The sequence below is a fragment of the Gavialis gangeticus genome, unplaced genomic scaffold, assembly GCF_001723915.1.
Source record: "Gavialis gangeticus isolate Ggan-Ray unplaced genomic scaffold, GavGan_comp1, whole genome shotgun sequence".
NCBI classification, from domain to species: Eukaryota; Metazoa; Chordata; order Crocodylia; family Gavialidae; genus Gavialis; species Gavialis gangeticus.
Window position 1 is genome coordinate 48,605,640 of NW_017728997.1, and position 27,272 is coordinate 48,632,911.

Here is a 27,272-nt window from a genome sequence, read left to right on the forward strand (position 1 = left end):
AGCTTCCCAGGGAAGTGGTCCTCACCCCAACCTTGGGCAAAGTCAAGAGGAGGTTGGATGATCACCTGTCGGGGGCCTTGTGAACCCAGCATTCATTCCTGCCTGTGGCAGGCGGTCAGGCTAGATGATCTGTTCAGGTCCCTTCTGACCCTAGCTACTATGAAGTTTCATGAGGTTCAACAAAGACAATTGCAAAGTTCTGCACTTTGGACAGAAGAATTCCATCCACTGCTACAAGCTTGGGAACAACTGGCTAAGCAGCATCTCTACAGAAAAGGACCTTGGGGTTACAGTGGACAAGAAGCTGGATATAAGTCAACAGTATGCCCTTGTTACCAAGAAGACTAACAGCATATTGGGCTGCAGTAGTAGGAACGTTCCCAGCAGATTGAGGGAAGTAACTATTCTCTTCTATTCTGCATTGGTGAGGCTACACTGGGAGTACTGTGTCCTGTTTTGGTCCCCCCACTACAGAAACAACGTGGACAAACTGAAGACAGTTCAGCAGAGGGCAAAGAAAATAGGGGGTTGGGGCACATGACTTCTGAGGAGAGGATGAGGGAACTGGGTTTATTGAGTTTGGAGAAGAGACAACTGAGAGGGGGTTTAATTGCAGCCTTCAACTACCTGAAGCGGGGTTCCAAAGAGGATGGAACTAGACTGTTCTTGGCAGATGACAGAACAAGAAACAATGGTCTCAAGTTGCAGCAAGGGAGGTTTAGGTTGGATATTAGGAAAAACTCTCTCACACTAGGAAAGTGGTGAAGCACTGGAACAGGTTACCTAGACAGGTGGTGGTATCTTTATCCTTGCAGGTTTTTAAGGTCAAGCTTGACAAAGCCATGGCTGGAATGATTTATTTGGGGATGGACTTGCTTTGAGAAGGGGTTGGACTCAATGACCTCCTGAGGTCCCTTCCAACTCTAATTTTCTTTGATTCTATGATAATGCCACATAGTGCTTTTATAAACCTCCCTGTTTAAAGTCAGGAAATTACCTCATAGATGCAATTCTAAAATGCAATATATTAGTGAATATTATGATGAAATCCTATTAAATTCTATTTCTGAATTATTGCTTGGAAATTTAGCCTTTTATTTTTTCAGTAATACCATATTTTTTAAATAACCAGATGTCAGAAGTTCAATGTTATTACTGTATTCTCAATACACTGTTACCATAAGTCAGGGTTGTCCAACTGGTAGGTTATAGGTTAGCTTGGGCCCCTGGGCTCCCACCAGGCCACCACTCCCCTATTGTTTCAGGCTCCCCCTCCTTCAGACTTCTGATTCCTGTGTCACCCTGGCTGTGCCATGGAGCAATGTGGCACAGCCTGCAATGTCAGGGTAGCCCACAACATGGGCCACTGACACAGTGCAGCAAAGGAACCTGCACGCAGGGAGTTGAAGGTGGGGCTCAGGCATGTGTGCTCAGTGCAGTGGTGGAAGAGACATGCCAGCATGCCTGGTGCAGCAAGGGGAAGAGCACCTGCATACCAGATGCAGTGCCCTGGGGGTCTGTGGGCCATGCCAGTGCAGGCTGTGGGATGTGCAGCTTCTGCCTGTTAAGAAATTGGTCAGTCTTGCCATAAGTCTTCCCATGACATTATTAATCCAGGTTTTGGGGAACCCATTGAATAGAAATGGAAGATTCTTCCCACCTGATTGTAACTATTTAAAACTATGTCCTTTTTCAAAGTTAACTTGCTGTAAATTACCCCTCAGGGAACTAGTATTCAGGCAATGCATATTTTATCATTCTGTTTGAAAGTTCAATGTGAATTAAGTTTATGCACATAATGTCTGGGTAAACACATCTTTATTTCACATTAGCTTGATGGTCCTCGAACTCTCATACCACACTGTTTTGGATAACACCAAGACAGACAAGTCTGTTTACTCATATGCTCTCTACTGCCCTAAGATCATGTTGATCAAATGTTGCTTCCCCATTTAATCAAACAGGCATCCAGGAGAGGGCCATTATTTGCAGTTGTAAATATTTACCTAGAGTCAGGACCACTGGACTACTGTGAGGGTTCAGGAAGCCATTTCTTCCTTAGGAATAAGATACCATAGGAATAAGAATGCTTACAAAGCAATTGCTAAAGGAAAGGTGTCAAATTTGTCCACCTAGTAATGCCAGTTCAGCACCCTTCCTCAAAAGCACCCACTTTCTCTTTCCTAGTGTATTTCCCTTTTAGTTGATCAGGACTGCACACTTGCCATCCACCTCATGCTCAAAAGGCAAACCCTATGCTGCCCACCTCCCTTATTTAGCATAGCAGATAAAAAAAAAAAACCATAACGTAAATGACGTTAGTCTGAAGTCAGGCAGAAGGCAGAGCAGGGTGGCACCCCATAGACTAACTCACTCAGAGATGCATGAGCTGCAGCCTACCTCATGAGATGAGTCTAAATAGTGTGAAAACTAAGAATTATCCCCCCGGCTAGACGATGCAGTTTTCATAGCATATCAAAATGCTATGAAAGTATATTAACACTGTACAAGATATATTCCACAACATTGTATTACATATATTTCATAGGAGTGTACTTGGCAAATGCATAACATTTAAACAATAAACTTTTGGGGCATATTTCACACCATAAAACTTGCACATCGTGAAAATGCAGAGAGATCAATACAGTCTCAGGAAAGCAAAATGCAGAGAATACTGTCAACACCTATTCCAGAAACCAGTGGACAATTACAACAAAACTCTATTTTCTGACAGACTTTATAAGAGCCTGAAGCAGATATAAAATAGAATTCAAGGCAGAGGAAGTGTTATATTTGGGCTTCAACATTGCAAGGCAAAGCTGTCTGGCATAAGAAAATCTGCCCTTCCAGACCTGCAGCAACTTAGGGGAATGATTTTGCACATCAGCAGCCTACCTTAAACCTTCTGAAACAAGCATGTTCTTTGCTTTCTGGTCACATAGATCAGTTAAATATCCTCCAGAATAATGAATACCTGCAACAATGCATATTCAGGAACTAACCTGCAACCTGAAAACTTCTTGGAACCCTCAACCTATCCCTAATATCCAACAAAAGCTCTGTCCAGTAATGCAGTGCTGTGATCTGCAAAGCAGCCATAAACGATCAGAACCTACAAAACAAAAATCCTTCAACCATTCTATTCATGAACCATTCAAGCAGACTAAGGACCAGATTCTATTCCATTAATTTGTTGTCTAATTGAACTTAGGTACCTATGTCCAATTTGATTCCATGCTCTTTTCAGTCACTGAAAATCCACTAAAATATCTGCTTAACATCATTTTATCTCCAACAAACTAAGCCACAAAAGGGTAATGCAGAGGAGGACCCACCAACCTTTTTCATTAACTGTTTTCAAGAACTCAAGCAGGGTGGACCTGGATCACATTTAAACCTCTAAGTCCATTTAGGCACCAAAAAGGACGAGAATCTGGCCCATAGTGTAAAAAAAGGGCACACTGCATCAGGATTTCAAGGCACTGGGAAAGTAAGATAATGACTTATCATCTCCAGTCTTCAGACAGCCGAGAAGGAGCTATAAGGATAGCATTTCAAAGTTGAGATAAAATATATATTATTTACTGCCATGGAAACTAAACAAACAACAACAGTTTTTGTTAACTTTCTCAGCCGTCATGCCCTTGCACTTGAACCAGTGCAACTGCCAAAGATGGGAGCCTTATCATCTCTCACAAATGTGAATGGGAGAAGAGAGAAAAGAGGCTTAAGGAGCAGGAAGACAGGGAGCTAACCAGACGTAGCCTTACCATGACCCATGAGACTATGGAAAAAGCCAGGGTCACTCAGAGTCAACTTCAAGAGATCATGCACAAGCTGCCCATACTGCTTGAAAATATACTGCATCAAAGCCCCTGAGCACAGCTCAACAGCCTTAAGCAATTGCCATACTACTGCCCTGAAGGACTCTGCATCCTGGAAACAGTTCAAAGCATAGCCCCCTGAAGAACTTCTTTCCGTGTTCTGGCACTGGATTTATACTCCAGATGCCTTCTGCTGATCAGACCTAAACCCTCAGACCAACCATGACCTCTCCATTCAATAATAGGTGAATTTTATTGATACACAGTGATAGCAGATAAGAATACTGCAAACAATTCTATATCAACCACTACCAGGATTCACAGAGTCAAGGTATGTCTGACCAGTACACAAGCGTCACTCTGAGGTTCTCTCTTGAAAGTCAGATGTCAGCAGCCTGGAGGTTGGAAGTTAAAGCCCGTCCACATCCGTGGGGTGGATGAGATGTGCTGGTGGTGTGCTCTCTGTCCATGGTGGCCTCGGATTCTTCTCTTGGGGACCCTTTGCTGCTCTGAAATACCTCCTTTTGTATTCTTCCTCTCTTCTGATGACTCTTCTTCTCTGGGCATAGAAGATTGGCCTTTCTGTGGTCACCATACTGTCCATGTTCTGTCCTGTCAGCATATTCCCTTGTTTCACAAACCCATCACATGCATACATTCTAATTTGCTTCTTGCCGGTGTCCTCCTAATTTGGTTCCTCTACCAAAACCAGAAATCCTGAGGGCTCTGCACTTGGACACTGTGACTTGGTGCTAATGCTGCAGGGTCTCTTATCTCTGTTATGGGACAGTGTGGTACACGTCTTCAGTTGCCCAGCCTGTGTGTCTGCTTGCTGTTTGTCGGTGTCAGTCACATTGGGCCTTGAAGGAGACTGTCACAAACAGGCTTTTAGGAATCACTCCTTGTTGTTGCCCTGGACCATTGCTCTAATGCATATCCAGTTCCTAAAAGCAAACCTCTAAATGACATTTTCTAGTCATCATGTGGATCACTGGCTCAGAGCAGCAAGAAACCCACCTGCAAATCCTCAAACACAAAGAAAGTGCTTTTGGCCACAGCAATCCAGTCCACAACTTACCAGGACAGTGGGCAGGCAAAAAGCTTGTAGTTGTGCCTGGTAGTAAACTGTAGGGACCTTGTGTTTGTATTGGCATTTCTAAAAAATATGTGCACTTACATTGTATACATTTACACTGTTGCATTGCTCATTTCTAAGTTTCTATCTTGAAAGTTACTGTAATTTTTTTCACTTCTTACAGAAGTATATACATCTACTTTTCATTTGCAGTTTTAAAAAAGACTGCTTTTGTTCAAATGTGACTGATAAAAATATTTTAAAATTCATAAAAACAAAATATCATAACCATTTGAATAAAATACAAGTAAAATTTGTGCATGGGTACACATGCATGTTTCTTCACAGTAAAAATGTGCTCAGGCAATTGGAAAGGATGCCTTGCTGGGTGGTCATAGCATTCTGAAAATCTCAGCACCTCTGCCTGCCAACCATGGATGCGTTCACAGATATACAAAACAGAGACTGCAATTATAATACTAGCAAGTATTGCTTAGCCTTGTCATTAGACAAACAACATCTTTCCATCAGTCTCCCAAAGGTACAATTCACTGTCATTCTCCAAATGCTTAGACAGTGTTTAAACAGTGCCTTTCTATGATCCACGTCTCCAGTGAAAAAGGCTTCAGTCACCAGGGAAGTAAAGTATAAGCTAGATCTGCCAGAATGACCAAGGGAATGTCACTATCCTTAATGGCAAGTGTGGTCATATGAGAAAATCTTTTTCATTAATAAAAAATATATATGATTTCCTAAGGATCCTAGAATCACTATCTATTCTGGATCATCTCGCTTTAATTTTAATGAATCTGCTATAATGGTAATCCAGCCTTAGAGTCAAAGAGAAAAGTATCAAAGGCTTCTAATTTGTAAATGCAGATGCATGGCCTAGTAGGCAAAGAATGAGAATGTGAGTTTCATCAACTGCTCCATTACAGTCTGGGAACTTCATTTTTGCAAAGCCTCAGTAATCCCCTGAGCCCTGGCAAGCCTTGTAAGCTGTATCAACAATAAATTTTAATACTAGTCCATCACAACAGCCCTGGCAGTCAGCCCTGCCAGTTGGTTACCTACTGACCAAAATGTACAAGGAATGTGAACTTCCAGAAGGAACAGCCTCGTGCTTCTGAACAGTTAGGGGAGCTCTCATATTGGTTAAGCGGCCACTGTAGCTCCAGTGTGCGCTCTGTGAGGATCTCCAGAAGAGTGACTTTTGTCATCCTTGAATTCTTCAACCACTTCTGGTCATCCTAGATCTGTAGTTCAGTGCTTTCTTCCTGCCATATGGAAGCAATATTTGGACTGGAGTAGCAAGCACTTGGACATATGGCTAAGTCTAGCCCAAACAATTTACTCTGCAACAGTTATTGCACAACAGCTCAGTGCAAAATAGCCTCTGTATACAGACAAGCCTTTAGAAAATGTTTGCAACACACTCATGTTGCATCAGTTATCTTATACAGATGATGCTGTATAAGAGAGCTAAAACTTCCAATGGAATTTAGTTGAATAAGTCTTCGGAAGCAATGTAAGCAGCCAGCTTTTTGAGTTATTCAAGCATTTTCTACATAATCAGAAGCCAGATTTCAGCTCCATATAGCTAAATCTACACCCAAATTCAATTTGCAGCTCTCTCTTAAAGATGATAAAGCATTGTCTTCAGAAGCTAACTACCTGGTTATTAATTTATCTTCTAAAAACACTGTTATTAATGCCAACAGAATGCCAGAATGATTCATTTAAAGGAGTAAATCTTATCTATTTATATCCTGATGGCTGTAAAAGGCCATAGACCTGGCAAAATGCTTGAAAAGTGAATACTCCTTGCATGGTAAATCCACAGAGGTTGTTGCTGTACTACATTATGGAGAGAAGTTTTTGTAGTGGTGAGGTTCGGTAAAATCTGCATCTTTTGGACTTCATGGCTTAACTCACCCAACTGAACACAACTCTTCTTTCTGAATGAGTTTCAGTTTTCTTTTATAACTTGTCCGTATTAAATGGTCCTGTTTTACCCTGATATCTAGGTGGCTTTTTTGTGAATTCCTAGGATCTCAGCCACATTCATTTTGGAAGCTAAATTCTAGATCATGATATTCTTGCTTGAATGGAGGCCCCCTCTACATGTGCAGGTAAAGGCACAACGGGATCTAATGCATGAGCCACATAATTGTGCCTCCTGCCATACCACACACACTATCCAGGACCTACAATTAATTCTGGGAACAAAGAAAGATACAACTGTAAATGAAGGACCAGTAATTAATGAATTAAAGATCTGATTCTGCAGCCTTTACATTAACTAGTAATTCAGCTACTCAACTCCCACAGTGACGTACAATCCTCAGGAACTAATACTGAGTTTTGAGACAACTATTTAGCTAACAGCCAAAAGAGGAATAGGTAAATAAAACTTTGGACCAATTAATGGGCATGTCTACATGCCTTAAAGAATTGGCAAGGGTCAGCCAGCTACAGCCCATAGGCCAGATCCAGCCAACAGAACAATTAGTTTTGGCTGCAGGTATTCTCCCCGCAATGCTGCAGAGACAAGAGGTGGCAGCAGTTAGGTCCTAATGCCCACCAACTGGCATCTGAATGAGGGTAGGTAATTCTGGGCTGCAGCTGGAAAAGGGTGCCTATCTTGGCATAGGGCATCCATAATACCGATCAATTTAATTCTGTTTTTGTTTGTGTGCTTGTCTTCTGTTAGTCCCACAAAAATGTCAGCCATCATTTCTAGGGGTGCACTAATACAGATTTTTGGGGCCAATACCAATAGCTGATATTTAAGGAGGCATATTGGCCAATACGATCCAATTTCCAATACAGCTGCCTCCAGCTGGTAAGTCCGGTATGGTGAAGGGGGAGGGAGGGGAGGAAGGGGCATGGGGGGTGCAGATCAACGCACCCTGCAGTGAGGGAGGGGGCAGAAGCAGGCACTGCCAAGGCAGGAAAGGGAGGGCTGGAGGCACGGCTTGGGGGTGGTGGGGGGAGGCAGCTCCCTCCGCTCCTCACACCCCGGGAGGACATGGGAGGGGAGGGCGGTGCCCCCTGGATCCGCACAGGGCAGGGCGGCCTGCAGCTGAGGCTGTGCGGGGCTCTTCTCAGGGGGGGCTGGGCTTGGAGCAGGTGCCGGTGGCACTGGAAGGATGCTGCATCCACCTCAAATTTCACTGCAGCTCTGCTCCCAGTGCTGCTGCCTCCAGGCGCAGCCTGGCTCCATGCCCTGCCTCCACCCATGCGCCAGGAAGAGCACAGGCTGTGCTAGGTGGCTGGTGGTGGCAGCACTGGGAGCAGAGTGGCACCAAAATTTGGAGTGCATGCAGCATCCTCCCAGTGCCACCAGCACCCGCTCTGAGATCAGCCCCCATCAAAAACAGCCCCACACAGCCCCAGCTGCAGCCTGCCCTGCTCCACACAGATCCAGGGACACTGCCCCCCAACTCCCCTGTGCCCTCCCAGCGTGCAAACAATGGTGGGAGTTGCCCCCTAGGATGAGCGCCCTGCCCCACCCCAGCTGGGCAGCTCCTGCCCCTGCCCCCTCCCTCACTGTGGGAGGGGGGAAGGTGGGGGTTGAGCTGCACCCCCCCAGCCCCTTCCGTCCCCCTTCCACCACAATGGACTTACAAGCTGGAAGTAGCTTTCCAGGCTGCTGGATGTGCTTCTTGCTGCCCAGTGCTGTGCTGCGACTGTGTGCAGCATGGGCATTTATTGGCCAAATTATCAGCCCCATCAGGCTTATATTTGATATAGCCAGTTTTCTTTATATCGGTCCTGATCCAATATCAGACCAATATATCAGTGCACCTCTAATTATTTCTTAAGGTCAACATTTTTATACAGCTTTGCATAGTGATAATGTTTTAAAAAATGCATGTACTGCTTATTTCATATATAAAACTCAGCAAGGCATGTAGAAGAGAGAAATTGTACAACAGGCTTTAGCTGTCAACAATTTAAAAAAGTCACATTAAAAAAATAGCAAATTGACTGACCATCTTTGACATTAAAAAAGGAGACTCCAAGCTTATCAAAAGACATCTAAGGACAATTTTATGGAAAGTGGTAGTCTAGATGTTTGAAGATGGTAATTTGTGCTCTTTGGAGCAACTGGAATGGTCTAGACAACAATCTGTCACTGCAAAAAATTGAAGTGATAGTGCAAATTAATTATCACATTACAAGAATGGCTGCAAACATTGCAAAAAGTTGCAGCAATAGTAGTGAAATATAGAGGTGCACCAATACATTGGTCCAATATCGGATCAGTACTGATATAAAGAAAACTAACTGCATCAGAAATTGGCCTGATATGGCTGACAATTTGGTAGATAAATGGCCCATGCATGTGTGCAGCCACAGCACAGCACATAGGCAGTGAGGAGCACCTCTGGGCAGCTTGCAGAGCGGTATGAAGCCGGTAAGTCTGGTGTGGTGGAAGCGGAAGGGGAAGGGGCGGGTAGGGGGCCAGATCAAGGGCCCCGTGGTGAAGGAAGAGTAGGGTTGGGTCATGGGCAGAGGCTGGGGCAAGTGCTGCCCAGCCGGGGCAGGGTGGGTGGGAGAGGGACAGAGCCGCAGTTCGTCCAGGGCATTTGTCTGGTGACCCATCCAACGCTCACCTGCTCACCTGGCATGGCCTGTTGCTGCTCCCACCGCCCATCTGGGAGGGCGGGGGGGGTGTGCCTCTGAATCTGCACGGAGTGGGGCATGGTAGGGAGGGGTGGGGCAGATCATCCTCTTCCTGGCGGGGCAGGGCAGTGCAGGACGAGTGACGGTGGTACTAGGAGGGGGGCTGGGGCGGGGCTAAGGCGAATTTTAGGGTGGCTGCAGCCCCGCACCCCTTGCCCCTTCCCAGCACCACCACCGCCAGTCCTGCATGCAGCCCCATCCTGCCAGGAAGAATCTGCCCCATGCAGATCTGGGGGTACACCCCCCCATCCCTTCCCAGACGATTGGTGGGAGCAGTGGCAGGAGCCGCCGGGCAAGTGGGCAAGTGCCGGATGAGCTGCCAGACTACCAGCTCCTGGACAAGTGGCACGCAGCAGCAGGAGCTATCCCCTCCCCCCCCTGGACGAGCCATGGCCCCATCTACCACTCACCCCTCCCCGGCTGGGCAGCACTTGCCCCAGCCCCAACCCACTCCTCCCTCAGAGTGGGGGTCTTGATCTGCCCCCCATGCCCTCTCCCCCCACCCCTCCCACCACACCAGACTTACCAGCTGCACACAGCTCTTCAAGCTGCTGGGATGGTATCAGAAATCAGATCAGTATCAGCCGATATGCCTTCTTAAAAATCAGCTATCCATATCGGCCCCAAAAATCTGTATCAGTGCACCCCTCGTGAGATGCATTATACTTTGCTCTAATATTGTTCATAGATTATACTACAAAGTAGTATTGCTTCATGGAATACAGTCAGCGTAGAAAACTAACAGAAAGTGTGCAGTATTCCTGGCAAGCTGCAAGGCAGAAAACTCTTGTACCAGTGAATACCTCCTCAACCAAGAATTTTCCAAGAAAGGATACTTACAGCACATCCTTTCATAACTGTTTCCAGAAGGCCATGGAACACTGCTACCAGATCCTCTTACAGTGTATAATTATAAAAGGAAAAAAGTGTACCACTTAATACATACAGAAAACAAAATAACCCTGGAAGTGTCTGGGACTGTGAACTTCAAGCTTCTATTGGCTTGAGATCTGATACAATACAAATACCAAGAAACGTCAGAAAAACTTTGTTACCATCATACATTATAAACTGATAATCATACATAATATATCTTGAAAACCTTAGTTTCTTGCAAATTATTTGACCATGGAGAGCCTTCCATCAGTCCAAACTGCCTTAGAAAACTAAGGATCTCCTTAAAATGTATGCATTTATGTAAGCACTTATATGTTGCCAAGTACAGCATTAATAAACATAGATTTCCCATCCACAGAAAACTTTTATATGAGCAAAAAAGACATTTCAGAAAAGCACACTGATGCCAAATTGCTCTTGCTAATATTAAAAGTTGATAAGCTGGTCTTGAAAGTATTGTAAGGCTTTATCTATTTCATGGTGATGTGTGAATATTACTCTTTTAACAAAATAGCACATCAGGGTATAGACAGACATAAATACAAAACATTTCAAATTTCATCTCTCTTTTTTTTTTTAAGTGCTTAGCAGCACTCTGGAGCATCCTAGCCTGCCTGTCCCTGAGACGTGCTTCCAAGTTGAACCTGTTTCAATCAGGGTCATTTTTTATACATTTATACATTTTGTAACACTAAAACACTGTGGATCACTTATAGGGCTTTAAAGCTGTTTAGCAATAAAAGTCTGTCTATGCCCTCAGCATACAAAAAAGAAAAAATGTTTTTGATTCAAGATAATTAATACAATGATAGTTCTGAGTGTAATTATGCCTTCCATAGTAAAACTTCAAGAGGAAGAAAACTTGGTGAAACCATTTCTAAACAGTCTGTTCTAGGGGTTAGCAATCTACAGCCCATAGGCTGGATACAATCCACCAAGTGATTCTATCCATCCTACATACCTGGGACATGGGCAGCAATTTGGTGGCAAGGGGAACCGGTGGCATTTAGCACTGAGGTAAGTGGTGGCAGACAGGTCACAACTGATGGCCCCCATTCGGAGCAAAATGGGCTAACTTTGCCTGCCATTCCCAAAAGAAAGTTGACCCTGTTCTGTTCCAAGGGCAGACTGAAGGATAAGCTGTTGATGTGGCTCCCAAACCCTCATTATTTAGTAAACAGGAAATCTGGGCTGTCTGCATTGTTTCCTAAGTCCCCATAGCTCTTGCCTAAGAGACAGTAGTATGAAGAACATAATGACCATTATTACCTCATTATAGTTATTTTTAAATAATTTATCTTTGTTTCTTATGACTTATAAGTTGAGAATGACTTCTCTTCCTGTGTAACATAAAACTAGCTGTTCCTAGAAGCAAATGTTTAAGGTTAAAAAAACCTGCTTCTTTAAACTTGAGTCCCAGTGTGGGTATTTGAAAAAAATCATTATCACTGTTTTGTTTGATTTGTTTGCCTTTCTGATAGCCCTAAGTATTATGTGCTCAGTATCCTTTCCTTTATCCAGAAACTGGTTGCAAAATCCTATTACTGTGTTTGGATTATTGTGACCTGGGATTTAAATTCATATGGATTCTGCTGCATAGTCTGCACTATTCAGAAACATCCTATCATTTAATTCTACAGAATTTTTTAGATATAGTGCTACTCTCTCCCTTCTGTGAACTGATCTGTCTTTTCTACATGGTCTATGGCCAAGCATTCCAGGAGCCAGCTATTACAAATGTTGACGTTCAGCCACATCGCAGACATGTCCTATCTCAGACATTTTTAGCTCATTTATCTTTGCTCTAAAATGTCTCATGTTATTATATAAACTATACATATGCCTACTTTTATTCACTTCTACTACTGACGTTCTTTTCTCTTCTGGAACGTTACTCTCCAATCTCAACTAGTCCGCTTCTCCAGGGCAGCATAATTATTGTTCTTTTCTCTGTATACCATACAGACAATTCTCCATTGTATTACTAATATTCCTAGCAGATATTTTTCTTATTGTAAGTGCTTCTACTTTCACTAGTGATGCCAGAGTTTTTATACAGTGGTCAGATAGTGGATTTGATCTTTAGCTTTAAGCTTATTTCTTTTTTTCCTATTTAATGGATATTTTTCAGTATGAACTAACAGAGAGGCTGATTCCCCTTCAGTGCCAAGCTCCCTTTCAGTCTTAATGGCTTTTTTCTCAGTACTCCTTCTGTCACTTTCCCTTGTTCACTGTCTGCAGCCTTGTTTAGCAAAAATATCCATATATATGAAGTTCCAGCATGGTTTGTTGGGTTCCATTTATATTGGTGGGAGTTTAAATGTGAAGTCTCCATATGCTACACTGCAAAGCAGTCACTTAATATAATTCCATCAGTCTACGTCCTTTGGAGCTTTTTTCAACTAAGAAGGGAGTAACTAAATTTAACAGGACGGCCAGCTGAGTTCTCATTAATGCATTCAAGTTCTTGTCTCAGTGGGCATCCTGACACAGGTGCTCAAGAAATGTGGATGTGACTAGGGTAAGTTACAAAGGATAATTTGACTTTTCTTCTCTTTGGTGACTTGCACAGAATTTTTTCCTGTACTTTAATTATAACTAATCCTTCCTCCTGCTTAAAGAAAAGTTGTAATAGGGTGATATTTCCTTTGAAAAGGTCAGATCCATGCCCTGAATAAATGTCCATTGTGCTTTTCATAGAACTTAGCAAGTTTGGAATGTCTTGCTTTCTAAGAACTGATCCTGGACCACAGCAAGTTTTTGCTTAAGGTGAATGGCTATGATTACAGACACAAATATAAACTACTGTAATCCCCTTTAGCTCCATCAGAAAGAAGACTCATGTGGTCCTCTCTTCACAGTGGGAATGAGCATAGAGGTATAAATCTGGGTAAGCATCCACAGAGAATTATATGGATTACCAGACCTAAAACCAAATTATAGATGACTACTATAGCCCCACAGATCCACGGTGTTAATCATTGGATCAGACAGTGTCATTGCTGATTTTTTGTACACTGTCATCCCAAAACAAAGATGTACATCTGTTACACTGATTATTAGCAATTTTTGGCAAACTGATGAAGTTTTAAGAGTAATGCAGATACACTGCAATGCATAAATTCCCTCAGATTTACTATCCCCTCTGCTGTTACAAGTTAAACAAATCTGACCTAGAATGCATTAACATACATGCTTCTGCAGTAAGTGCTGATTAGTAAGCAGATAGCTGGTCTTTTTAACATTTTTAATCATATCCATTTATTGCAGAAATGGTACACACCAAATGCGTAAAAAGTGGTATTTGGTATTTCAGTTACCCACAGGCAGATACTTCAACAGTTTGCAAATGCACTGCATTTGAAAGTTTGTCCAAGTCTTGCCTGACCATGCAGTTGGTCCAATCAGCTAGGAACAGAAGTCACGCATAAACCAGTTTAAGTGATCAGAAACCAGTTTAAACCTGTAACAGAACAGCAGTTCAGTGCACATAAACTGCTTTCAAAATGGCTGAAACCAGTTTAAGATAAACCTGGATGTAGTATCAGACAACTGATTTATGTCAAATCAGTTTATGGAACTTCTGTCCCAGATCCCCTTCCAATTCAAGTTAACTCAGAGTCCTCCAGCATCCCTGGATGCTTTGCAGAACTAGGCTGTGCTGTCTGCTCCAGTGGAGCAGGACTGGCCTTGCACCCCTGCTTTCACATTGCTGAGGCAGTAAAGCTTCTGCTTCCTAGCCTCTGCCTGTGCCTGTCAGCCTGGTGGTATAGGGGGCAGGGGAACAGACCCCAGGCCCCCCTAGCCCAAGTCTGCACAGCACAAGAAGAGGGAAAGCACCCTCTGTGGGGCTTATCACCTCCTCCCCTCAACTCTACAGACCCTCAAGTCAGGCTGTAATCCTTTTAGACCAGCAATGGGCAAAATGGTGGATCCAGTCAGCAGTGGTTGGGGCCGATTTCCATGGAGACACCAACAGCAGCTGCACTGTGATAGCACGGGGCTGGAGTTTCCATGGAGACCAACTCCAGCAGCGATGGCAGGGCATGCAGCATGGCGGGGAGCTGCTCTGGGGCCAGGCAGGGATTTTGTGGCGGTGACAGCATGGGCAGGGGCTGCTGGGAAATGGAGTCTACTGTGGGCTAGATCCAGCCCATGGACTGGACTTTGCCTGCCTCTGCCTTAAATCAACCCTTCAGCTACCTCTGTCTCTGAGTGGCTGGGGAGGGGGGTGGCACTGAACCCCAGCTGGGGTCTGCAAGGTGCAGGAAGAGGAAAGCCCCTTCTGCCAGGCTTTTCACCCTCCACAGCCTAGGGCCTATGTACACACCATGAGATTTGCCCTTTTTCAGGTGCTGAAACTGCATGTCTGTTTGCATGAGCAGGATTTCGCACTGTTTTAAAAGTCTTTTCAGCACGTCAAAGTAAAACTGCCTGGATGTAGTTTAGTTTAGCTTACCCCAAATTAAAGCATTGTGTCCATGAATCTGTTGTGTGCAAACACAGAGGCACTCAAAGATGTGTAATGAGCCTCTTTGTCCACCAGACGGTGGTGCGGCTTTTTTGTAGTTCACCCCTTTGTCCACAAGATGTCACTTTGAACTGGTGTGATGCAGCACCCCATCACAGGGTGGGGGGTACCACAAACCTCCCCTCTTCCTCCCTCCAGCCTGCACTGGGGCCAGACGTGCCACTGCCTGCATGAGATGGAGCCACCACACTCCAGCCCGGTCAGGACGGGGACAGTTGTGGCCCCTCTGGCAGGGCTGGGGCAGGGGGCTGTGGGTCAGGAGTGAGGGAAACTGGAGGGGGTGGGGGGCTGTGGGTCGGGAGTGCAGGGCACTGGCAGCACCATGGGGCTGCAGGTCGGGAGTGAGGGGCACCATCATGGCCCAGCGGGCAGGACACTGTGGTTTGGGAGTGTGGGGCACTGGCAGGATTGGGTTTAGTGGGTTGGGAATGAGAGGCAGCAGGGCTGGGGGTGGCTGTGGCTTCGCATTGAGGGGCAACAGAATGGGCAAGGGCAGGGCTCGGATCTGTTAGCCCAAGTGTTCTCAACCAGGGGTACATGTACCCCTGGGGTACTTGGGAAGGCTACCCACCACCCCACGCTGCCACCTCCCAGGAGCAGGGCCAAGAAGAAGGGGGGGGGGGGAGGGCAGTGGCACCCCTCTGCAAGTCACATAGCTGGGTGGGGAGAAGCTCACACATGGCCACTGCCACCACCCACTGCCCCATGCTGACGCCTCTCTGCGTCTGACTGTGTACCCCTTCCCCTCCCCTGCTCCTTGTGGCTGCCGGGGGTACATTTCTTAAAAAAGGCTGAAAATCCCTGCCTTAGCCCCACCCTCTCACCAGCTGTATTTGCCTCCAAGGGGCTGGGCCATGGGGGGGAAAGGAGGAATCCCCCCTCTGGCACCAGGGGCAGGGATTGGGGGACCCTGCCAGGAACAGAGAACCCCCACTGAGTCTCAGGGATCCAGCCAGCCCTAGGCTGGAGGGATGGTTCCCCCTCCTGCCTCTGGGGCAGGGCCAAGTCCTGTGGGACCATACTGAGAGGTGGGAAGGAGGAAATACCTTATCAGCACCAGGGGCAGGGCTCCAGGACCCTGCAGGGGGTGGGGAACCTCCACTGAGGCTCAGGATCTAGCCAGGCCAGGGCTGGAGGGACTGCTCCCCTATGGTGGGGACAGCAAAGGGTTGGGGGATGTGTGATGGGCAGCCAATCAAGGATGAGCCCTACTTGGCTGCATTTGGGTGCCTTTGGCAGCAGCCAGCAGGCTGGGAGGCATGTGCTAGTGCCCCATATTACTGGTATGGGCCACTGCAGGGGTCTTGTTGCCTTTCTAGTTTCAAAAGTGAACATCAGTTCATTTTATTATTGGTTCAGTCTATGCAGTTTCGAGAAACCTGCAAAGATTGAATTGATTCAGGCTCCGGCTTTTTCACTGTCTTACTTAGCCATAAAAGTATCACCCACGTAAACACTTGCCTCTCATCTATTACAGACAACTAATTTCAAATGAATTAAACCAGATGGTACCTAAATGGTAGCTGTACTTACTCATTCCCCCAATCCAGCCGCACTGTGAGATGTCTCTTGACCTCTCGCACCTGATCCTGTGTCAAGTGACCTGACAGTAACTGTCTACGCAGGTCAATGAGCTCATTCATCACATGGCGCAGTTTGTAGAAAAGATCTACTTTATGCTTCTGTAAAGGTACATTTTGGTGGTAAAGGAAGTTGGGAAGGGGAAGATGGGGGGAGGGGGAAGGAGAGAAAGAGAGAGAGAGAGATTAAACAGTTAAATAACAAAATTTTAACAAATTTCCCTAGAAAAAAGGAAACTGAGAAAGGAATGTTGCTGCTTTAGCAATATGTATCAATGTCACAGGGCTTCCAGGAAAAATTAAACACAAACTCCAAGTTCCCCATTTACTTTTTCACAGTTTTTCTAGTTCCACATTTTTGCAATTTTCTTTATGTCAAAGTGTAATGTATATCTACAATAACTTCTATTTTAAGTACACATACTTTCCCACCTCTGTCCCCCAGAAAAAAACTAACACAGGCTCTATTTGTTTTTACTGGAAAGGCATATTATCACCAAAAACAAGGCTGACTAGCCCAAGCCTGGATCACAACCGGGGACACAGAAACCCAAGACAGGAGGATGACAGCACCAAATCAAGCCCTAGAAGAGACTCCAAATTTCTAAGGCAGCAGTCAGCAACATTCTCCACTGGCAGGCTACAAAAGTCCAACCTGGGTGAAAGGCGAGCTAGTGCTAGGACCTGGTTGTTGCCTCGCTTCCCACTGCCACCTGGCTATGGCATAGCATAGGAAAGATCCCCGCCTGGCTGCCAACACCAGTGAGGCCATAGCTTCATGGGCCAGATCTAATGGCTTCTACAGGTTGGATCTAGCCTGCAGGCTGTAGGTTGCTAACCCCTGATTTAAGGTGTTAAAGCTCTTAGGAGCTGGGGCACCAAACTGACCAGTGATTATGCATCAGGGAACTGGAACAATGTCACAGCAAAATAACTTTCTAGTAACCAGGCCAGATGGGGCTGGAATGCTGCCTCCACCAGTTCAGCAGACTAACTAATGGACGATAGCCCCAGAGTACAGTATACACATGACTGAATTCATACCACATCCATTTGGGTCTGTGTCCTGACGTACGCTTGAGGGTAAAATACGTTCAAACCAATGAAAATTGACTCTCAGACATTTATGAGGTGGCAGGACTCTGGCACTACTCTCACCCTAGTCAAATCCTGTGTGAATATCCATAGCAGGTGCTGGTAAACTAGAAGATGTGGATCAAGGTCATTGTGAAGAACCAGGCCAAGATGCCTGTGGCCTGATCCAGTATAAACACCAAAAATATGCTGGGATCCTAATACTAGAGATGCCACAGGATACAGGCCACCCCCGCTTAACGCTGTTTCACTTAGTGTTATTTCACTATAGCGCTCATTTTACATTGATACCCAATTCCACTTAGCACTTAGCAAGTGTCCTTATAATGCTCACAGCCATCATACAGGTGGCACTGAAACTGAAACTAATCCTGGCAGCCCTGATTTTGGTGGCTTTAGAAAGTGAAAGTGAAAGCTGGTTTCACTTAACTCTCAGTTTTTCAGGAACCAATTAAAAGTGCTAAGCGGGGGTTGCCTGTACTGCTTTCGATGAGTAGTCAGAATTATAGAAAATTAGGGTTGGAAAGGACCCCAGGAGCCCATCTAGCCCAACCCCCTGTTCAAAGCAGAACCATGCTAACTAGATCATTCCAGACCAAGCTTTGTCTATCTGGGTCTTAAAAACCTCCAAGGATGGAGATTCTACAACCTCTCTAGGTAACCTGTTCCAGTGCTTTACTACCCTTCTAGTGAAAATGTTTTTTCCTAATATCCAACCTAAGCTTCCCTTGCTGCAACATGAGACCATTGCTCCTTGTTCTGTCATCTGTCATGGCCCAGTGGCAGGCAATTATTTGGGCCCACGGGCCACATAGGCAGTTCTGAGGAACTGCTATGAACTGGTCAGCACCTCCCCTCCCAAGCACCAGACTGAAGCCTGTGTGCTACCATCAATAGTGCACAGCCCTCTGATGCTGGTGGGGACCTGCATGCACAGCCCCAATCTCAGACCAACCTACGCCCACTCTAAACTCTGCCCAGTGGAGCAGAGCAGCTGTGGATTAGCCAGAAGCCGCACACATAGCCCTGACCCTGCCTGTGCTGCACCTGCTCCAGACTTCCCGGCCATGTTGAGCAGCGGCGGCAGCAGCAGCTGGGCAAAAGCTACTGCTGGACCCAGGGGAAAAGTGCCCCACCCCTCGCCACTGCTAGGCCCTTCTTGCTGCAGCCGCCCAGAGCCCACACCCGGGCTGCCCTGTGGCTCCTCTCCATTGTTGTTGCCCCCGCTCCATCCTCTGTGGAACTACCCTTCAAATAGTTGAAGGCTGCTGTTAAATCCCCCCTCAGTCTTCTTCAGACTAAATATGCCCGGATCTCCCAGCCTACCTCATATGTCATGTGCACCAGCCCCCTATTTTCACTACTTTCTGCTGGACTCTCCAATTTGTCCACATCCTTTCTGTAAGGGACCAAAAACTGGACATAGTACTCCAGATGTGCCCTCACCACTGCCAAATAGAGGGGAATAATCACATCCCTCCATCTGCTAGTAATGCTCCTACTAACGCAGACTAGTATGCTGTTAGCCTTCTTCGCAATAAGGGTACACTGTTGGCTCATATTCAGCTTACTGTCCACTGCAACCCCCAGATCCTTTTCTGCAAAGCTGCTGCTTAGCCAAGCAGTCCCCAGCCTGTACCGGTACCTGGGATGTTCCATACAGGACTTTGCACTTCTCCTTATTGAACATCATGAGATTTCTTTTGGTCCAATCTTCCAATTTGTCTAGATCTTTTTAAATCCTAGGCCTACTCTCTAGCATATGTACTACTGCTCCCAGTGCAGGGCTGCCTGCTCAGGGGGAAATGGTGGGGGCTAGGAATCCAGCCCCCACCCACCCCCTGGAGCAGCCCTGTGCAGCTTGGAGCTGGCTGCTTGGGAGATAGGCAACACCCCTGCTTGATCCCCAGAGGAGCCAGCTCCATGTTGCACAGAGGTGCTCCGGGAGGTGGGCGGGCTGGGAACCCAAGCAAGGCAGCTGCTGGCAAGCCCCATGTCCCACCTCTTGGCAGAAGGCTCACTAGTAGCTGCCCCAGAAGTAGGACAGCTCCCAGCAAACCACCATACCTAGCAGGGGGCTTCGCTGGCAGCTGTGCATCTTGATGGACATGGGGCCAGGAGAGCTCTGTCCACTGCAGCTGTCTTCTGGCCTGGGGCACATCAGGTCCCCTCCCAATGTTCATGGGGCCAGGAGACAGCTGCCACTGCAACCAGCAGAGCTCCCCTGGCTCTAAGCGCATTGGGACCAGCCTCATACCCCTTGCCAGCCCTGAAGCTAGCACCCAGTGGAGCCTGAGCTACCTCTGGCTTCTGCAGGCAGGCAGAGCAGGGCAGAAGCAGCTCTGTACCAGGCTGCTCCTGTTGGAAGAAAATTTGCTCCCAACAGGGAGCACATGTAGACATGCTTCTGGGAAAGACTTACTGCTCAGTAAGCCTAATGCAAATTAATAGCACGTGTAGACATGGCCACTGATTAGCACTCTCTGAGCCTGAATATCCAGCCAGTTTTCTATCCAGCTTACTGTCCATTCATCCAACCCACACCTCCTTAGCTTGCTTGCAAGAATGTTGTGGGAGACTGTATCAAAAGCCTTACTAAAGTCAAGGTATACCACATCCATTTTTTCACCCTGCATCCACAGAACCCATCATCTTGTCATAGATGAGAATCAGGTTGGTCAGGCATGACTTGCCCTTGGTGAATCCATGCTGACTGTTCCTAATCACCTCCTATATTCATTTCTGAAGCCTGACCAGGTAAGCCATGGAAGCTGCTCCCTGACCAGCACATTAGAAAAGTGCTCTGAAACCAAACTCCACTGGGAAATGAGACTACGGCTGGTGAAAAATACTGCCAACTTTAGCGACCTGTCAGGGAATGGGAAAAGCCCAAGAAACTTGTGAAGTAGCTTCTTGGAGGAAACAAAAGAAAGATGTAACTAGGAGAGAGTGGGGAATGTATAAGTGCACACTGATCTGTAAAAATGTGGTGATTTTGAGGCAAATAGGGAAAGAATGCATTACTCACTCTCTTCAAACTGTGGGGAGCAAGGGGGTTCACTAACATCACAAATAGCACAAACTCAATAGGGCAGAGAGTCGGTCAACTGCCTCCCTTTCTCAGATAACAATGGACCTCTTAGGAGACAGAGAGAATGGAACTTGGCTCTAGGGAAGGTTGAATTGTTAAACAGAGTCTGATCATCACTACGCCCCAGTGTAGACAGAATGCCAAGGAAAGGGAAAAGGAAAAGAGAGATGCACTTTAAGCAACATCATCATTGCTTCCAGATTTCTAATAATAATCATGAGGGGTATTATACCTTAGCATAAAATGAGGGGCCAGAGACTATGCTAGACCTTCTCTGTGTCACATTTTAAAAGGTATTCTTTGAAACTGGTAATACAGTTGGCCTGACTGCTGGTAATATTTTGTTCCCCTGGAGATATTTATTAGTTTAAAAAATGTATTTTTCCATAGCACTAGTTGTTGTTAAGGTATTTAAAAAAAAAGAAAAATTCATATGTATGCAGAAATTTTATTAAACTATATCAAAATATTTTGAAGCCAACAAATACAGATTTTGGCTAACAATATGAGTCATGCTAATACTGAACAAAAAAGTCATAAACTATTAATTCTTCCCCCAAAAACTAAAGAAGCCCCTTCTTCATAGGCGTACCATTTAATATGAAAATAAACAAGATTTTAAACAAAATACAGCAGGTTCTCTTATCACGTATAATCAAGAAAACAGCCCAAACATTTCCAATCAATTGTGGGCCCATATGGCATCATCATTTCTATCACTTCATCATTGTTGCTGGCTGTACTTTCTGGTTGAGTGAACTGGTTTGGAATCATGAGTATTCTAGATCCACTCCACAAAGAACTGGTCCTTAGATTCATGGTGTCAAGGGTCACAACCATCAATATGCCATGGGGTTTGAGGGCACAGCAAAGCAAATTATGGGAATGCTGATGGAAAACTTTTAGGGAGAGGAAAACACAAGTTTCTCAGGGTACGGACACATATACCATATTTAACTGAATTTAAGATCACCCCTCCCATAATTAGATTTTACATATGGAAAATTTATAAATGTTATAATTTCCCAGGTATAGACTATAATTATTGGAGGGTCATCTTAAATTTGTTTTCCAACTGTTACAGTGGTGAAGCAGCAGCAAGGAGGGCAAGCAAATCTGGTGGCTCCCACCATGGTGCCTGTACCCCCTGCCACCAACATCCCTGTGCTTGGTCCCCACAGTCTTTGTCTACTTTCTGCCCCAACTCCCCATAGCCTCTGCCCCTCCCTCCCCCCCCCCCACCTTACTGTAAGACATAGCTCCTGCCCCATTCCTTCCAGGAGCATGGAGCACATGGAAGTGTGGCTCCCACTTGGCCATGCAACAGCATGTCAGGGCTAGAGCTGCACCACTGCTCACTGGCTGGGTAGGAGAAAGTTTCCAAGTGTTCTGGGTCCCTGGAGTGAATGGATCCAGCGCTCAGGCTGCACTGGCCTGACAGTAAGGTGGGGAAGAGGGCAGGCAGACTGGGAGGCAGGCAGCTGCTGCAGCTCTGAATCTGGCCCAACGCAGGCTCAGGGCCAGAGTCAGAACCAAAGCAGCTGCCTGCCCACCCCCTGTCTTGTACTCAAACCCCCATGCTGAATGGGGAAAAAAATGCTCATCATGGATTCAAGTAAATATGATATATTTCAAGCCATTTCAAAAGGTGAATGCTTCAAAAAGGGCAGCAGCTATTGTGTTCTAATTGTTATGTGTGAATGAACTGAGACAATTAAAAATGGCAACACCATTCTCATCATCAAGACTACTTCATCCAGGGTTAAAGTTGGAGTGGTTTTGCAGTACATAATCTGAACTGTTCTTGGCTTATTCACACATAGCAATGAGAACATAGCAGCTCCCTTTCTGAAATGTTCCCCATTCTGTACATGTGCCCACACCTTCAGCTACCACCAGCTAGCATCCAAGCAATATTCCATGTCATCCCTTACCCCCTGGCCTTTCTTGCCCAGTCATAAGAACTTAAGAAGTGCCATGCTGGGTCAGAACCAGACCACAGTGGTAGGAGTGGATGCCACTCTTCACTCTAGACCTAGCTCAGATCTAAGGAACAAGGTAGATCTAGAGCAGGGGTCAGCAGCCTTTTCCCAGCATGGGCACCAGAATGACTCAGCTCAAGTCTGAGGAAGGTGGGTGCTGGCTATGAACACTGTGAAAGCTTGGACAGTGTCTCTGCACAAAAATGCAAGACAGTGACTTGGGCAAGACTGGGTTGTGGTAACAAGCCTGCCACAAAGAAAATCAAACTCCACTAATGCCTTGCAATGCATTAGGTGTAAAAGGGACTGGAGCTTGCAGTACTCAATACCAGACCTGTGCCATAAGCATGATAACAGCCTCAACCCTAAAAAATAAAAGTGATGGTTAAAATTGTTGGCAGAGACCTGACAGTCATCACATGCGTCTCTCCAAGCTAAGAAAGCAAGAGAAAAGGCTGAGTCAGTATAACTAAAGGCGGCAAGGAAACTACATATACATTTAAATTGAACTAGCAACTAAAGACGACAAAAGATTAAACATACATTTCAAGCAAAACCTATAAAGATGCATTAAATACAGGAAAAATGTCCTGTACATGGCATCTTCCCATTTCTCAAAACACGCATCCAATGTCTAAGGTGTTACAAATGTCTCAATTATTCAATTTATGTCTGGAATTTTGTAAATAGACCATCACTGGTACAAGCTACTGCCATTTTTCCCCACTGATAAACAAATATCCAAAGACAGTTCTGGTAGCCAATGCCTCTAGTTATCCTGTTTGACCACTCAAGCCCCAACACATTTAATTGCCGAACTAGTCAAAGGCTACAATAAACGCAAGTCTTCACACCTAGACAAATCCAAAAACAGGAGCCAGGCAATTTAACAACTGTAATAAGATGGTCACCCTTTCCTTCCCTGTTTTGATAGGACTTTAATTGGCTAGCCATCAAGGAAACATGCTTTGAAGCTCTAATTAAACAGTATAAAGCAAAACAGAACTACTAGCAAGGTGTGCAGTCTAGGAAAGATCAAGAAGCCATACTGTACCCAGGCCACGAGTAAAGGATGCAAGACTGAACCAGTTTCCCTCCCTGTATTGGTGAGAAAACACTACTGCAGCTAAATATTAGGGCTGTGCAAGGCTTCGGACAGAGTTTCAGATCCGGAGAAACTTCGGACGCTTTGGGGTCCAAGCAGCATATCCGGGTCGAAGTGCTGCCTCGTTCGGCTTTCCGAAGAGCCATCTTCAAGATCCAGCCATTGGGTATAATGGGGAAACAATATAATACCTATAACTTTGTTGTTTTTTGTCCGATTTGGATGAAATGTTCAGGGTGGTAGACTCTGCAGAGAGGATGGAGCCTGCCAAGTTTCAAGAAGATCAGTACAGGGGTTTGGGGGAAACAACACCCCAAATTATTGAAAGCAAAACTCATGTCATGTCTAGGCGTTACAACATAGCGGGGTGAAAACTACAGGAGTGGTAGTTCTTACTGAGGCCACAAAGCCTGCCAAGTTTCAAGAAGATCGTGCAGGGGTTTGTGGGGAACTGCCCCTCAAGCTGCGGACAAGCAGAACTGGTGCCATGGGTGCTGTGGGACTGACTGTGCCTGTCTTCGGGCGGTGAGGGGAGACACTGCTGCAGGCCTGGCTGCTAAGCTTCTGTGTTCGCCGTTACCAACCAATCAATCATGATTCACTCAGGGACCAGCTCAGAAAACAGGACCTAGCTACTACATAACAACTTAACGAGCATTAATTAGCACCTACAAAACCAGGCTAAAGAGAGGAAAGAATCAGTACAGACAATCAACTGCCCGAAGACAGACCCCGTCTTGGCAACCCCAGCAACAGCATGGGCCACCATCCCTGCAGCTGTCACCCCACTGCACCTGAACACACGCAGGGTCACCCATGGCACGAGTTTTGCTTGTCCACAGCTTCAGATGCAGTTCCCCAAATCCCTGCACTGATCTCCTTGAAACTTGGCAGGCTTTGTGGCCTCAGTAAGAGCTACCAGCCCTGCAGTTTTGACTCGACTCTGCCCCCCCCCACATGGCGTAACAGAGCTGTGACGTGAGTTTGGCTTTCAAGAATTTGGGGTACAGTTCCCCCCAAACCTCTGCACCAATCTTACTGAAAGATGGCAGGTTTCATGCTCTCAGCAGAGGCTACCATCCCTGCAAGTTTCATCCAAATCGGACAAAAAACAACAAAGTTATAAATATTCCATTGATTCCCTCATTATACCGTATGGCCAGATCTCCGAGGTGGCTCTAAAGCTTCAGCTGGATTGAGGCGGAAACCCAGTCTGGAGCTCCGGATCGGATCACGGCCATCTGAAGCAGTCAGATCCGAAGCTGGATTGGATCGCTGCCGACTCGCACAGGCCTACTAAATATGTACTAGGACTTTCTGTAACCGCTCATTTTATATTGGGAAAGAGTCTTTTTTGGTCATTTAGTTTTGTAGCTTGTTGGTAGTTATTAAAGCAAGCCTTTGTGCCATTAATCAACTGAGTCTTGTGTCAATTCCTCAACCTGTTTTTAAGTGCAACAGTGGGCACTAGGACCTGACTACTTCAGTTACTCTCTCTGTACCCCAGCTCTAGTGCAGCTCCAGGGAGAGTTCCCTTTCCACCAGAACTGCAGGCATCAGACTGCAGCATTCCCATAATCTGCCTTGATGTGTCCACAGACTCCATGATGGCTTAAACATTTCTGGAAAATTGCTCACGCCTGGCCAGGGATATCTCACACTTGACTATGTCAGCAGTCTTGATGGTACTCTGTATATGTATGTCAGTTCTCTGCAGCCACCATTCTCCTCCCCAGCAATGCAGTCAGGTCTACAAGCATCTTTTCCTTGTTCTTCTTTTTCCTAGTCCTCAGCCTGGGACCTGGCTGAGCTTCAGTCTTAGGCTGTGACCCTGGGACCTCACAAATAGTAGCTGCAGTGGGAGAAGCAGTAACTGCAGGTGTTGATCCTGTAAAGAGATACAAAAGAAATCCTCGTTCAACTTGTGTGACTTAAATTATGCACTCCCAAATAAGTTTTTGCTATCCATTTTGGGAGCTTTTTATATTTGTTCTAGACTCCCAAGATGGTAGGTACACATTCTTTGAAGATCAAGAATGGGGAACTGTGTCCCTCTGTCACACCCAGACATTCAGGGTGTCCCTTGGTGACCCCAAGGTAACAGGTTAACCTTTAGAGGTTGTCCCTGCTTTGGGATGCCATAAGACTTGTTCCATATATTTGGGGTGGGAGATGGCAGGGGACCCAAAAGCCAATGCTCCAAAAAATCTCCTCAATTTTGCAGGCCCCCACTATTTTCACGGATGTTGCCCTCCTACATGCGTCACCAGCAAGGTGACAAGAGCAGCAGGCTATAGTGGTGGGAAGTCCTTCAGACTATACTCTTGTACTGCTGCGGAGACAGTGCTGCCTAACAACCTGGCCAAATGGAAGGGCAAGGTGACTAATGGAGAAAATGCATTCTGGTGAAAAGGACATTGCCTTTTGACATCAGAACAAGGTTGCATGAGGACTTTCTGAAGAAACGTTACTATCTTGCACTCAGAGACTGGGGATTAACCAGGCGTTCTATGCATTTCTTCCTGAAACAACCATCTCATTTATGCCCAGGGGAAGAGTCTCCCCCATCCCTGCTGAACCCAGGATGTCCTACTGCTCACTGGGTGTGTCTACATGAGAAGCTACCGTACAGTGGTTACTGCGCATTTATTTAGTACTTGTATAATCAAGTACTAAATAAATGCCCAGTAACTGGAGTTACTGCACAGTAGCACTGGTGAACTTGTTTTAAGTGATGCTACTGTTCAGTAGCATATTAGAACTGTATGTGCTGTGATGCACTACTGCGCAGTATTATTTGGCTATTGCACAGTAAGCATCTTGTGTAGACATGCCCACTAACCACCATCTGGAGGTCTCATGCACACCATCCTTTATAAGATCTCCAAGCTGATGCAGAATTCTGTGCTGCAGTATGACTTATGCAGACATTATGAATGGTATTTAAACTTCGGAAGAATAATAATACAATAGCTAATACAATAGCTAATTTTACATAATATGTACCTGCATATTATTTATGAGACTGAAATAAATAATTTCTCTTGGGGAGGAACAACCGGCACCATACCTACAGGTTAGGGAACTCCCCTCTTGTCAGCACGGAGGCGGAAAAAGATCTTGGAGTCATCACTGACTCCAAGATGAACATGGGTTGGCATTGTGGGGAGGCGGTTAGGAAAGCCAACCGTACCTTGTCATGCATCCACAGATGCATCTCGAGCAGGTCCAGAGAGGTGATCCTCCCCCTTTATGCAGCACTGGTCAGGCCGCAGTTGGAGTACTGCGTCCAGTTCTGGGCGCTGCACTTCAAGAGGAATGTGGACAGCATGGAGAGGGTCCAGAGGAGGGCCACTCGCATGATCAGGGGACTGTAGGGCAGGCCCTATGAGGAGAG

General features: G+C 45.8%; 1 protein-coding gene across 1 annotated transcript in view; it reads right to left on the bottom strand.

The window, feature by feature from the left end:
• DOCK3 (dedicator of cytokinesis 3) overlaps positions 1–27,272 on the bottom strand; it is a 791,467-nt gene that overhangs the window by 438,838 nt on the left and 325,357 nt on the right. Inside the window, exon 6 of the mRNA XM_019504626.1 lies at positions 16,556–16,704. Coding sequence (XP_019360171.1) covers positions 16,556–16,704 — 149 coding nt within the window. The remainder of the gene's footprint in view (positions 1–16,555; positions 16,705–27,272) is intronic.